Source organism: Oreochromis aureus, linkage group 19, assembly GCF_013358895.1.
Source record: "Oreochromis aureus strain Israel breed Guangdong linkage group 19, ZZ_aureus, whole genome shotgun sequence".
NCBI lineage: Eukaryota > Metazoa > Chordata > Actinopteri > Cichliformes > Cichlidae > Oreochromis > Oreochromis aureus.
The window spans coordinates 15,486,795-15,502,374 of NC_052960.1; the positions used below are offsets into that span (position 1 = coordinate 15,486,795).

General features: G+C 39.5%; 1 protein-coding gene across 1 annotated transcript in view; it reads right to left on the bottom strand.

Annotated features, from left to right (window-relative positions):
• Window positions 1-12,985, bottom strand: part of LOC116327055 (uncharacterized protein C14orf132) — a 31,301-nt gene extending 18,316 nt beyond the window's left edge. The window contains exon 1 of the mRNA XM_031748524.2: window positions 12,610-12,985. Coding sequence (XP_031604384.1) covers window positions 12,610-12,636 — 27 coding nt within the window. The 5' untranslated portion in view covers window positions 12,637-12,985. The remainder of the gene's footprint in view (window positions 1-12,609) is intronic.
• Between the last annotated feature and the right edge of the window lie 2,595 nt (window positions 12,986-15,580).

Genomic DNA, 15,580 nt, shown 5'->3' on the forward strand with positions numbered 1-15,580 from the left:
GCACAGTCAGAAAACACGAGGTGACGGTAAGAAGCTAAAAGACAAATGGCACTGTTGTACAAATTTGGCTTCCCCAAACAAAATTATTTCTGTTTTGGTGAGTTCACCAGTGCCTGAATAGAAGCATGGCTATTGGCTTGTATGTTTGTCTATACTTTATTTGTCAGTAGTCACATTTGAATTCTGCAGCCTCATATGGTATTCATGCAATTTGTGTCTGTGTGCTACGTGTATTGCTGTATGTCCCTAAGAGAAATGGATGCATTTTGAAACATCTCTGGATAATTTGTATGCACTGTGCACCGCTCTACTTAATGACCTGTCTTATTAATTTCTGTAATTCACAGCTAAGTTGATCTATTTTCATCCTACACCATGATATATATTTTTTAAAATGTAAAATTATATATATTTATGACAACAGCAACTTGATTTGTTTATTCTTACTGTAAGGTAAAGCTACTGGGATATGTGACTAAAAGTTGCAACAAACTGTTCCAACTTCTACAATCTGGTAGAAGGTTCCGCATCATCCGGGCAAGGACAGAGAGACTCAAGAAGAGCTTCTATCCTCAAGCCATCCGGACCCTAAACCAACAACTGCAAACCAATTAACTGCAAACATAGTACACAAGTCAAGAGCAATAAACACTTGTTTTTTGATCAAATTGATTTGACTTTAGTGGTTAGCATTGCTGCCACCTAGGAAGAAGGCGCTAGGTTCAAAGCCAGGCTAGAGCCTTCCTGTGTAGAGTTTGTGTGTTTTTCTTCTGCCTGTAAGAGTTCTCTCCGGGTACTCCAGCTTCTCTGCCTTTTGCCCTGTTATGGCTGGGATAGACTACAGCCTCCCCCTGTGACCGTGTAGCGGGTGGAGGGAAATGATGCTGTAGAAGAAGAAGATGGATGGATGGTTTAGTTTCCTTTTTCCTGCTGGGAAGGCATTTTTGTATTGTATTGCTAAAGTAATGGATGCTTTCCAGCAAAATATCCCTAACCTCTGAATCAGGGTTGGCAGCAGACCATATGAAGTGGACGGGGAACCAACTTTGACAGGGGGCACTTGCCTATTTTACAATTATTCATTTACTTGTCAATTCTTTTCCAGTAATTACAACCATACACATGTAGCACACTGATAGAAAATTGTAGTTACAAAACTGCAAAACTACCTGTCTTCAAGGCAAAGCAGGAAAGAAGCACATTAGGATAGCTGACTGTGAGCGCTCAACACATTTCCATTTGTTTTGCAATTTTCAACTAGGGTCGTGCTTTAAAACTAGCAACATGGGTGTTTACGTTTTTCATTACCAATATTGTATGAATTAGTGTAACTTATAGTCAAATTGTATTCATAGAATTCAGCCTCGGGGGATGCAATTACAGGATACAGAGGCCCATTCATAATGCAAGTGCTGCTCTGAACACAACTAATCTGGTTATGCTGCTCGTATTAACAGGGATGTGCTTTTGTGGTGTTAACTGTCATTTATAAATGCTGTTTGCTTTGGTGATCAGGAGCTCTTTGGTGAGGTTAAGGCATCAATACTTCTTAAGGTGTAAAAAGGATTCAAACATGCCTATTTACAACATTAACCCTACACATTAAAAACAAGAAAAGCATCTTAATAATATCCAGTCCATTTAAATGTATCCATGGGTGGCTACTGAAGCCAAAAGACATTTTATGCTTTTCTTTGCAATGACAGTCTCAGTATTATGCTTTTTTCTAAAAAGAAACAAAACAAAAAAAAACAAACCATAAACCTGCCAGCTGATATTGATATTTTTATATATTTAATCAAAATAGATTATGTGGGTGTAAAAAAGAGTGGCCACAGGGGTTCTGTGAACAAACACAAGAATAAACACAGAAGGCTCCACAAAGTGCTGCAGGACTTGCTGTAAAGTCTCCAAAATTAGATTTCCCTGTTTATGTCAGTGTGGCCTCATGGCGCATAATGATCTGCAAAGTGAATGAGTTTTGGTTGACCTTTACTTAAGTGGATCTGAAGTACAAAGTGAAAATGTATTTTTTATTATCATTATTTTGTCCTTGGGGCTTGGTGTTGGTAGAGCAAAAAGTGGTCAGTCATATTTATTTGACGCCTCTCCCTTTTTAGTTTGCTGTATATTGTAGTAAACAACAAAAAGCAAGCATTATTTCATTATCCATGCAAATTTGAAAAAACACAAAGCCTGTTTTAAGCTACGAGGACAATGTTTCTTCAGTGTGTATGTTGTCGGCAACACAGTGGATAAATCCAGTGAGAACACTTGTGCCTACACTGGTATAGTACAGTGTATAACCTATAGACTGCTCTAGGTTGGCATCAGCATTTATGAATGGTTATTTTCCCTGTGGGTGGATGTCATAGATTTGTCATGTGTGTGCCATGTTGGCCTAGTTACATTACAGTGGTGCCTCTCCGTTTGTTCTTATTAAAATTCTCGCAGTATGAGTTTATTTAAATGTTTGCACGAACAATGCATCATGAAAACACATTAGTTTCTGAATAATTTGACAGAACAAATCTGGACAAGCCTACATTAATTATTGCATGGCAAAAGAAGGGAAAAAATGAGCACGAAAGATATACACGAAAGCCCACGTGTGCACACGAAAGCCTTGCATTTATGTCTCTGGACCTTCTACCCATCAGTCATCATTATAAATAAATAATTTTTGACTTTCGCACTCTGAGATGTATACAAATGACCGGGAGCAATAGAGTGTGGGCGGTGAGATACACAATGTGTACAAGCTGCAAGTGAACAGGACCCAGGTGTGAAATCAGTAACTGCAGCAACAAACAATATCATCGCTTTTTAATGACAAGTATGAGTGACAGTAAAGACTAAGCCTGCACAGCTTTGACCCTGCAGGGGCTATGCTATGCTTAAAGCATAGCCGTAAGCCTAACCTGATATGGCGTATGCACTACATGTTCCAGTATGAATATCCTCACTATCCATTTACCTATTTTGGCTAGAGTAAAACACCCTGAGTAAAATATTGTGATACTTCTTAGTTTGGTGTAAGCTTAGGTCTGAAACTGGTGATTCCAACACAGAGGTATGAAGTTCAAATGCATCAAAACACCTGCTAAGTGAAGGTTGAAGCACTTGCCACAAACTGATTCACAACTCCTTGAAGGCGTCATAAAAAATTCAATATTAAAAGGGAAAAAAATGCAAACTTAGTGTACATCTCCACAAATCAAGCATACCAGCAGAGATGCCAAATGACTTCCATATGTAATACAGCTTACATACTGTAAGTGCCTGATTCATTACCTGGGCATTAAAGTTGCATGTGCCCAGAAAGGGAAGGTCGCAGCCAGATTTACTTTATATAAAACATCACAAGGACAGTGGAGGCCCTGCTAGTACTAAAATACAACCAGGGTTGTAATGGGAGAGGTATCATATATTTTCATATGAAAAACAGTCAGCAGCCTGTTCTTGAGTTGTGGCTAGAGCTACAACAGAGACTGTCAGCTGTTGCCTTAGAAGCCAATCTAAAGGAAGACTTTTCTCCTAAGGCAGCAGTATTCGTGAGCAGCGAAGTAATATTGTGTGCTATACAACCTAAACTCCTTTGCAGATTGAAGAGGAGTTGAATGAGAGGGAAATGGAGGGAGGGGAAGGCCTCTTTGTACACTTTGTCACTCGCCTCAGGGCTGCTTTCTTTGAACAAACCCAAGGTCACACTCAAAGAGTAAGGCCCAGTGAAAGAGATCAAATCAAGAAGCAGGTTTTTGCTGTTGGTATTATTATGGAGGCATTGTTTGAAGCCAGTAAGGTTTTAAAGTTTGGAAAGAGTAACAGCTGACATCAGTTGTGGAAAAGCTGCAAGCGGGTAATTAACTTAAACTGTGGAGATGTAAACAATTTTACTGGCTTCTCCTGGAAAACTACAGACGCCATGTTGGAGACTCACGATACGCTTATACCGCCTTTAGCATACTAATGATTCCAAAAATGCATAATGATACTGATATATTACAGCAGCCGTGGCGATGTTTAACTACAATCATAATTCATCACTGCTTCCTCACTAATAGTGTGTAATCAGCTTCTGCCATTCACCATTCACCAAAGCAGAACAACCACTCACTGTTTAACTCTCCACAATTTCCAATCGTGTTTCCTTTTCATCAAAAAAAAACTGCTCATGAGCTGAATTCAGATGTGCACTTTATGTGCGCTTTAATGGCTGGAGCATCAGCTTGGAGCTCATTTTCAAACAGCAGGCCAAGGCATTACTCTTCAAAGTTTTACCCTAAATTGTAGCTCAATTTTATTTAAAAACACATCAATACAGGCTGATGAAGCTACTTTGCAATTATCTAGGGAGAATAGATTATTTATGCCAAAATGTATAATTGATGCTTGCAGAATATCAAAAGCACCACACTATAGGAAACATCATGCAGACATTGGTATAGGTCTATCAGGGAAAGATGTTATTACTTCATACTTGGCTGTCACAGTCCATCAAGTCTCCCTTTCATTCACCCCAGGACTTCTTTCAATATGCAGCCACTCATTTTAGGTGCAAAACAGCTGGGAGACATTTGCTATTGCAGTGCAAACACGCTGTAAAATAAGATGGCAAGGTGAAATTGAGAAATTATGTGTTGTAATACGACAGTTATTGACAGTTCATTTAGCCCTGGCTCCCTTGGTTACTGTTGCTACATCCATCAATTATCTGGTCTCACTTGGCTAAATTTTGTGTAATAACATTGAGAGACTTATTAATCAAAATCTGAGGAATTTTCAAGATGGTAAGCCTTCCGTAAGCTGTAGCCAAATACATGTTTGTCCCTCTGGTGACAAGAATTTGGAAGATCCCATTAAAAATCTCTAATTTGACTGTAATTTCCATTTACTGAAAGAGATCTTTTACGAGAGAATTTCAACCACTGGATGCATTTTACTGCTGACTCATATGCTTTTGGCTATAGCTAAGCCAAATTTATAACTTAAAAACAAATGGCATTACTTGAAATAGAAAGACCCACACCCTGGTTTTCAAAGTGATTTCAGGCTTCTAAAGTTAACTTTTGCAGGGTCAAACATGTATGAGTTGGCACTAAGATCATTCAGAAAGTCAAGTCTAGATAAAGAAAACTTTATGTGAAAAAATACACTAATGTGCATTTGTTTCTTATTTTGATTTTGACTTCATCTGAAAAGTCCAGATGAACAAAGCCAACTTTCTGGGACTATGGGATATGATACGACCCTAATCCTCAGCAACTCAAGTTCAATTTAAGATCAGTTGAACATGATCTTTCCCTCTTACAGCCCGTTCTCACTCCCGACGCGTAATATACTGACGATTTGTCACGTCCCGAAGCATTCCATGGGAACGCGAAAGGTGACCGTCTGCCTTCCTATGCCATGCGCCGCATTGTGCTTGAAATCGAATAGAATGACGCTCCCGTGGTAACACACATTCCAGCCCTGTATTCCAGCCCAAACCCTAACCATAACCTTATCCCTAACGTTAACCACCACCTTAATCGGGTTAGATAGTGTTTTCCAAAGCAATCTAAGTAAAATAAATGTACAGGTGTAGATTCATTCCAAACGGTTCTCATGTTTCCTCATTTTTCCGAACTCGTAATATAGGGACTTGCTGGGGGGCCAAAGGCGTAACATACCGACAATTTGTCACCTAGTTTAAAATGTTACGCTTTGGGAGTGAGAACGTGTTGCCTCTTAATGTATTACAATATTAAATCCACTAGCTAAATAATTTTTGATCCCACCTGTGACACCAAAACAGCTCTAAGTTGTATGTCAGATTATTATTATCGTTTGAGTGTCACACAATAAAAAAAGCTTTGAGCATATGGACTAACCACAATGTGCTGGCAGGTATTGCTATTCCATCTCCTTCTCTTCCCGACTTTTCCTCAGTGGTCAATAAATCACACCTGCTCCAGTGAAGATTGAGCACACAAAAGGGGATGAAGAACCATTGCTCTTTCTCCTGACCGTATTTTACCTTAAGGCTTCTTTCCTAAAAGGGCAGAGATTCATGATCAGGGAAAAACAAGAGGAACTGGACTCCAGTAAGCAGTAAAAATGCTGGTTTGTTTTGAAATGTTGCTGTTCTAAAATGCTTGAAATGTTAGTTACTGCATCTGCAGTAGATAGGCTGTGTTCTAGCATCCTTTCTTGTTAAATTTAGAGCTCAGCAGAATTTAAGGCACTATTCATCCATTTTCATCCACTCCTTCCAATTTAGGCTCACAGGGGGATTGGAGCTAGCATCCTCGAATTAACCATGTGTAGCCAGAGAGATTTCTGCAGGCACTGCTCGCTTAACAAATGCTACATACTCCTGGTTTAGAGTCCCAAAGGCTAAAGTCACTAACAAAAGTCTAAAGTTTCATAACATCCATGGTCAGCTTTCATCCAAGAGAGAAATACTACACCTGTGGATAACTTCCCTGCAGTGAGCCCCTACTAATCAGGATACAAGACAGACTTAGTGACTAATAAGCAGATTTTTTTTTTTTTTTATTGCACAAATACATGATTACAGATGTACTAGTCGTACCACTGGGTGGAGGTGCTTTACTGTTGCCTAGCTTAAAGAATTCTAGCTAGAAGGCAGTTTCATGCTTCATTCCAAGAATAATGAGAGCCAAAAACAGAGATTTGCAATTTCCTGTTAGTCAGGAACTTGATGGTCCCATTTACATGCTTTCTTTTAATATTATTTTGGCACTTTTTATGGCTTTATTTGATATTTGATAAAGATGGTGGAGATAAAGAGAGAGAGCAGGGGAATGAACATACAACAAAGTGCCAGCCAGCTGGGAAACTCGTGGCATTTTTGCTAGTGTGGGTTATGCCCAAATCACAAGCTGGTCATTTAACCACCTGCTGCAGCATTACTGACTTTTCCATTGACCCTTAGAACTGAAGAAGCTTCTCGGATGAGAGGTGAAACGTCTTCAAGCAACTCAAAGAAGTCCAGACGCTTTTCTTTCCAAGCTCCTTAAACTACTGACTTTTCAGCATTTTCTGTCTTAAATATGAGATAATTAATGTATCTATGGTCTGATTCTAGGAAAGACTGCATAAAAAGCAGTCAACAAAACCAACCCACAGTACTACTGAATGCTCGTCTCTCCCCGCTATTCTGTATTACATGCATCCATCAAGTGGGAGTAAACTATGAAGTGGCCCTGCATTGAAGAGCATGACCTCTCCTTCAACCCATCTGTTAATGGAGACGTGTCAAGCAGGGCAACATCTCTTAAGAGTTTGTTTAAGAGTTCGTCATTAGCAACTTTTTAATGTTTTTTACTGCCTTCTCACTCTCTCTTTGTCCTTGAATTTATCAAATTTGTATACTCAGAGACATGAGAAATGACTGCATGTACAGACATAAAAGACAATAAAGGAAAATAAATCACTGACCTGCCTTCAAATTGCTTTTCTTGATAAGCTACCAGAATAGAAAACAGACCTATCAAAGCACCATTACCTGCTTTTCATCTATTTAAAGCACTGATTGTTCCCCCCCCGGCAAACAGCTCCATGTAATTTCTTTAAGCTGACTGTTTGCATTCAACCTGTGTGCCTCTAAATATGAAGACACATGAAAATCTGGGTCTGCTGCAAGTTTTCACTATCTCAGGACTACAGCTTTCATGTAAAAGCAATTGCTGAAAAAGCAGACAAAAGAAGACCGGAGGGGAAATAAATTCCTCAAGATGAAAAGGCTGCCGTGACATTATTACACTCTTCAAATTAGCCACGACTATAGAAAGCAGGAGATTTTTAATAGGGGCAGTCAGTTCGTGGAGAATTCACAGTGAGATAATATCATTATGTAACTAGATTTTTTTTATGAAGTTGGGTTTTAAAAGAAAAGAGAAAAAATGGCCTAGATTTACACTTTGTGTCTATCTCCAAAATTGTGTTTAGTGAAAAATAATCTAGTTTGTGAATTAGTCAACTTGAATTTCTATATCTGGCTCAATATCCAGGGGTGGTGGTGCGCAAACATGTCTTGCTATATCTCCAGCATGTCTTTCTAATTCTAAATTATCAGCCTGTGCTCATTTTAAAACACTTGCTTTTTATGTCATCTAGCAAGTAAACTAAAGTGGTTTTGTGTCTATATACATAGGTCTGCTTGTTGCTGCTGTCAACAACGCTTTACTTCATCATCCTGTCACTCTCATCTGTACTCTTTAACATGAGAAGAGATGTACAAAGCCTGTCAGGTAGAATGACTTGGGGCCATAATTTCACTGCATAAGTGAATGAGTAACGAGAAATCATGATGGCTTGCCATGAAGAGACAAATCAGCCCCAGAGAGAATGTGGAAACAAACCAGTACTCATCCTTAAATATGAATTTGGCCAGGTAATGAAAATATTTTAAAGCAAAAGAAATAGACATGACAGGGGATTAAATATAACCCTATATGACAGAGATGGTTATAGTGCACGTGTGACGAGCCAAAAAATGAATAAAAGGCCAAGGCCACTGGGACACCCTCCAGTGGATAGGCAGAGCCTTAAGGGTTTTGCTGCCCTGTGTGGCAGATCTGTCAGCTGAAGCACGTTTGAGACTGGCAGAATGCCCAGGATGTCTGCGAAGCTTGTCTTGGCTGACCTCAACATCAGTTACTAACACAATGATTCATTTTCTTAAGCCTTAACATCTGCCAGTTAAATAACCTAACAGTGACAGCCTCAACAAGATGCTAAGACATACACAATATAATTAACATCAAAGTAGCAGGATAGGGGAAAAAAAGAAATTCATAAGTATGTGGATGTCAAAAATTAATCTTGATATCCACAGGGATCTAAGGGAAGCTGTGTGAAACATTTCCCAGTTCAGTCTAATTGAATAGATAAAACGCAGACTGCCGAATCGCACTCAGCTTAGCATTCAAAAGCTTTGCTGTGATTGTCGCCTATTAATCCATGTTTCACAATGCTCGAGGATGCCACCACTTTAAAGCTAATGCTGTATACCCTTTTTTCATTTCAAACCAGCGAAGCATTGCTGCCAAATGCAAATCATTCACCAAACGCAAGAGTGCACACATTGTTCTGTCAAGAGCTATTTAGCAATGTTTCTCGGATAACATACAAAACCATTTTAACAAAAACAGGAGTGAGAAATGCTGAAAAACAATAGCCAGTAATGCTACCAGTTTGTGTGTAATGGTACACGCCATGCATGTTATTGGTTCTTCTGAATGACAAGCAAGCTACTCAGTTTCTATGGTCAATTTCCCCTTTTCAAATACTACAACAATAATGAGCAATGCATCCTCAAGCCCACCCATTTTCTACATAGAGAAAATCAGAAACCTGCTCATCTGAGTTAAAGTTCTTTAAAAACTTTCCAATCTTTAGGCCAGAACAGCTTTAGCAGCATCGTCATCTTTTAGAGACAAAGTGGTGGTGAAGGTCCAGTGATTTGCAGGCAGCAGAGCTACACTGAGATGGATGGGCAAAAAATCATCCATTGTGAAGTCAGTCTTCAAAACTCCAGGGACATTTGCCTGACTTCATTCACAGTCACCATTACAGAGTGACTCAGGGCACAGGAATGAATTTCACTTCAGTTAAATTAGCCATTACCGATCTGAGAGAGCTGCATTCTTTGGGGGGAAGGTACGTGAATGTTGAAAAAGGTGAACTTCAAAAATGGCAAGTGTGAGGTAAAGAGTCAAGAGGGAGTGGTAAGCCACCTTTCTAGTACCAAATACAAAATTCCCTTTAAAGCATTTGTCATCTGTTTACGGTTGTTTTAGGGCTGAAATTAGTTAAAGGGGAATAGTCTGGTGTGGGGCTAGTAATACACAGCTGTCTTAACTACTAAGCATCAACTATAAAACACAAGATTTCTCACCATGTCATTTCATTCAATTCATTCATTCAAAATGAAATAAACACAGAAGTGCCGAAAACTGCAGTTCCTTTATCGGCCATTTGAGGCTGGTTCTCACATCTTAATTTAACTGAAGGTGTTACAGACACACGTGCCAGATGTGCGATCAAGCAAATGTTGAAAAACAAGTTTTATCTACTTACCAGACATCTTTGGAGCATTGTCTACTGGTGCACTGTAAAAGCTGTTTTGCTAACTGAGTTTAGGTCGCTAGGATAAATACATATAATAAAACATATTAACGTTCTGTTAGTCTTTTGTTGGATTAATTGCTTTGCCTACAGTGTAAGTATTTCACACTTTTGTCCTTTACTCTTTAAAAAAGCATGTTTCCTTTGTCCATAACAGATTACTAACAGACAATAGGACAAAGGACAATATACACTCACTGCTCACTTACTTAGATAAACCCGTTCAACTGCTCATTAAAGCAAGTATCTAATCAGCCAATCATATGGCAGCAGCTCAGTGTGTGTAGCCATGGTTAAATGACGTGTGGAAGTTCAAACCAAGAACGGGATGGGGAAGGAGGCTGATTTAACTTGGTGTGGTTGTTGGTGCCAGACACTGGTAGTATGAGTATTTCAGAAATGCTGATCTACTGGGAACTTCACACTCAGTCATCTCTAGGAGTTACAGAAAATGGTCTGAAAAAGAGAAAATATCCTGTGAGCAGCAGTTCTCTGTGCCTTGTTGATTCCAGAGGTCAGAGGAGAATGGCCAGACTGCTTCAAGCTGATAGGAAGGCAACAATAACTCAAATAACCCCCCATTACAGCCAAAGTAGGAAGAGCATCTCTGAATGCATAAAATACTGAATCTTAAAGAAGATGGAACAGCAGCAGAGTCTGTAGTTTACATGGGCTCATCAAAATTAAACAACAGAAGATTCATGTTGTCGTCTCAGAATTTGGCTTAAACAACATGAATCCATCCTGCTTTGTATGAAGAGTTCAGGCTGGTGGTGGTGCTCTGATGGCGTGGGGGATCTTTTCCTGGTTAATTTTGGCTTCCTTCCAACAAAACATTTTTAAATGCCACAGCCTAGCTGAGTATTTTTGCTGACCATGTCCATCCATTTATAACTACGGTGTCCCCATCCTCTCGTGGCTGTTTCCAGAAGGATAAACACAAAGCTGAGATCATCTTGAACTGGTTTCTTGCACATGACATAGAGATTACTTTTCTCAAATGGCTTCCACAGTGATCAGGTCTCAATCCAATAAAACACCTGTGGGATGGGGTAGAACGGCAGATCCACACTATGGGTGTTCAGCCAGCAAATCTGCAGCAACTGTGTGAAGCCATCATGTCAATATTGATGAAAATCTCTCAGGAATGTTTCAAGCACCTTGTTGAATCTATACCGAGCAGGATTGAAGCAGTTCTGAAAACAACCGAAGGTCCAACCAGGTACTAGAATGGTGTTTGTAATTAAGTGTCCTGTGACTGTATATTTCTCAAATATTCACATATTTTTCACTCTTTTTTCCTTCTAGACAGCTATATTATGTACTGAAAAGGTTGCTGTCTAATGCTAGTTGTCTAGTATTCATCTCATAAATTAATCAGTTGATCCATCTCTAAACATTACTTGTATCTATTACCCATTTTGGGGACCTTCGCCCAAGAATTTCATTTGTGACACACTGTTTTTCTTCCTGGCATGAAACAATACAAAACTAATTCCAGCATCTGCACTTTTGTGACATGTGAGGTTTCCATGCTCTCCATAATGTATTACTTTGCTTCTCTTTAAATCAGGTAATAGTGAACAACAACGTATTCTCAGATGGGTCCATGCTCCAATGCATTTCCATTTAGAGGTCCTTGATTTAAAAAGATTTGGGAGCATTTGGCTTCATCTTGCCTCAAAGAACAGCCCTTGGCAGAAAAAAATAATGCAATGAACCCTTTAATAGTAGTTGTGCGATGAATGGCAAAGTAGATGGCACCAGATAAACCAGAAGCTGCCAGACACTGAGAGAGAGACGACAAGGAGGAGGAGGAGGGCAGGGAGAATATCAAAACAAACCCCATGTTCTAAACAGATGCACAATAGCACATGTCCTCCATGGAGCCAAAATCACTTCAGCACGTATTATGCAAAGCAGTGCAATACCATATTTGCATGAATTACAAAAATGATTTGGGCCAGTGAAGCTGGTGCAATTCAAATGCCAAACATAAAACGAAATGAAGAAGAGTATCACATCCACGATGTGGTTAAAGCTTAAAATATACATTTGGAGCTCTCATTATTTTGAATTCTCTGACGCAAAAGCATACAGAAGTGCAGCAACTCAACGACATTCAACGCCTAATGGTGACACATGAAGCAAAGAAAACCTGCGAGCTATAAACTTTGAAAGGATAAGGAAGGAAACTAAACTATTTACTTGAAGACTGTTAGAGTGATGCTGGAGTGCAAAGACGTCCCACTGGCCCTCACACAATGTTAACGGGGTATGCGCGCATAAAGACCCGATGGTATCTATACTGAACCATGTTTAAACACTGCAATTATTGGAAACTGTCAAAGCGTGATATGAACTTCCTCGGCCACGCCCTTGAAATCTACGGGCAAAATACATTGATAATAATTTATAAAAAGTTCAGACAAGCTAAATATATTTGAGCAGTTTGGAGACGAAGCGTCTCACCTGTGCAGCCATGAATGAGAGATCCATACTGTTGCTCCGTTCAAGCCAAGGCACTCAACGAAAGATGTAAGCCTGCGTGTTTTCTTTTCTTTAATTCCCCGTCAGAGCATTTGCCTGCTTTTGTTTACTCGACATCCACGGACTCCGCAAGTTGGTAGGTGGACTTCACGTGAAGCGCATGTCGAATATGAAGAGTGAAAAAGAATATGAGGAGGAGAAATGAAGGGGGATAACGAGGAAGGAGGAAAAGGGGAGGGGGCGAAGCAGACGGGGTAATGAAGAGATGTGGCTGCGAGAGAGACAGCGCGAGTGAGAGGGAGAGCGTGGAGGAGGCAGGGGAGCCGGACTGCCACATAAAACGGAGGCGGTGCAAGTCCTCCCTCGCTATCCTCTGTCTCTGTCGCTCTGTCGCTCTCCCTTCGTGTGTGTGTGTGTCATGCTTCTTTCTCTTTGTGCCTCCCTGCTGTTTCTTTGTCTCTTCAAGCTGCGTTGTACGTCATTTTCTCATATTTTACCTTTTAATCATTTTTTTTTACTCATTTTCTTCTGTTTTATTTTATAAATCCAAAAATGAATGGAAGTGAGGAAAGTATTTTAATCGTTTCCCACAATGAGACTGTATTTCCTAACAAAGATTGCATTCAGTGCTATCATTTTTCATGGAGATTGTTCCAGTCTTTGATTGTGGAGAACAATTGAAAATGTTTTCTTGTTTTTTCAGTCACTGAATCTAAAACCAGGAAACTATAGCTATTTATTCTTTTGGTTTATTTGCACTGTTTTTTTAAGAACTGAAGAGTTCTTTAATGATGCAATGCATGTATAAAACATATTCACTCTTCAATTCAGAGAAATCTGGATTTCAACATAACAATAGCACCTTTCCCAGAGCTGGGCCTTTTAATACCTCTTTACCATCTCTGTGTTTGCAAACAAAATCTAGAGCAGGGATGTGAAACTCATTCTAAATTGGGCCAAACCGGTGAAACTGCCTTTTCTATATTTGACTGAAAAGTCTTAATTTGAGGAAAACAAGTGCAATTTCTACAGTGCATCTCGGTTTTTCTACATGATAACTGTGTAAAATTACAGACAAGTAGATATTTCTATAGTAGATAGTTAAAAACAGGAATTTGTCCTTAATTTAACTGTTTAGCTATTGCTTTACTTTGGCGTTGTATAAATGGCAAAATACTCTTAGAAGTTAAAAATCTATGCAGTTCTTCACAATTTCCAGATTGTGGGCCAGACTGGAGTCTTTGCTTGGCCGATTCTGGACCCCTGGCCTTATGTTTGACACTTCGATCTAGAGTCTGTTCTGAGAATTTCCACCAACCAAGACTGGTGCCACTGACAAACCGCTGATACTGGCACATCACCACAACATTTCTGGGCCCAGAGTGATATCAGTGGCTTCAGGAGCAGCTCTGAGAAATTCAGATGCAGCTCACGGATTTTGCCCATCATAATTTCCTTCCTGCCTTCTGCTAATAACACTGCATAACACTCGGAGTTCGTCTAAATGTGGGCAAGTTTTTATAAGATTGAACTGGCTGTTTGTCCAATTTTGTGTGTGACCTTATGGGGAGAAAAATGCAGTTTTTGAACAAGAGCAACAAAAGTAACATAACTAAACTAACAGAAAGCCTTCCTGATAAGAGCCTGAACTTTTGTAGCAGAAAGTTTTAACTCCATGATTTTAAATTAGATACAACATGCATGTGATGATAGCAAAGTGCATTACACACTTAAGCTATATGGTATAAATGTTGCAGCCCTGGTCAGTCAGGAGCAACAACAGGTGTGTAGCTGTGGTGCTGAATCTGTGGACGAACAGGTAGAGATGCTGCAAATATGTGCGACTGTGTCACCTCTCTCCAGAGCTCCCCTCCAAGGCTGTGGTGAAAAATTCCAACCTAAAAACTAATGACATGCTGCTGAATTAACTAGGCCTGCAGAATAAAGGATGCTGCTATTATTCATTGGAGAGGCTCGTCAAAGATCCAATTAGCACGCTCTACTTTGGGTATTGGGACTGATTAATTTAATGGTGACCCCGCTCTTCAGTGTGCATACTAAGACTCTTTCTGTGTTTGATTAACACTAAAGTGCAAGTGCATCTAACAGTATTTTGACAACCCAGACTTTATCTGTTGTTTTTCTGACATTGATAATTAATCATCCAAGGACAGAGACGTGCCCTTTCTAAGAGAAATACAGCAATGGACACGAATGGACTGATGATAGTCTCTTAGGTTAGTGGAAAATATTGATGGCGCTTGGCTTGTGCTAGCACGATTACAGTAGCTTGATCCCATGTTGTGATTTTTCTAGTTTACCATAACCTCTGCCATGGAGGGGATGAAGCAGATCTCCTAGATCAGCAGTTCACTCTCCTTCCTCCTGTTTGTTTTTGCTGAGCACGCATACAGAACATCCAAATCCTCCAGTGTAGAAGATTTGACTCCCCCACCCTCAGTTTCCAGCTTCACTTATACTTTTCAGACTAATCCAGGCCTTATTTTTTAATGTCTGTTGCCTCACCGGGAAAATAAAGAACTACTAAAACCGGAAGTCATAATAATACATTAGTTAAAATACAGTTTCCCACTCATATTAAATAATTTCACAAGGAAATCACTGAAGATCTGTAATAATTCTGCTTTAAATGTTTTTCCCAGTGACATCAAAGTTGCCCTGTTTTCTATCCGATTTGACGTTGGCAAAGAAGCTTCAGTGGAGTGAATTTCTCAAAATAAACTTATGGCTGTACCATACGCATTCAAAATAAATGGAAATGAATATTTCAGTAACCCCCATAATGAAAAGAAACTGTGAATTTATGCTTTGATGTGAAATCAAGGTTTCCACTAACAAATGTTGAATTCTTTAGTACGATTGTGGCTTTGAAGACTGTAATATTTCTTAAAACCAGACAGTGGAACACTCTGCCTCAAGTGGCTCACTGATC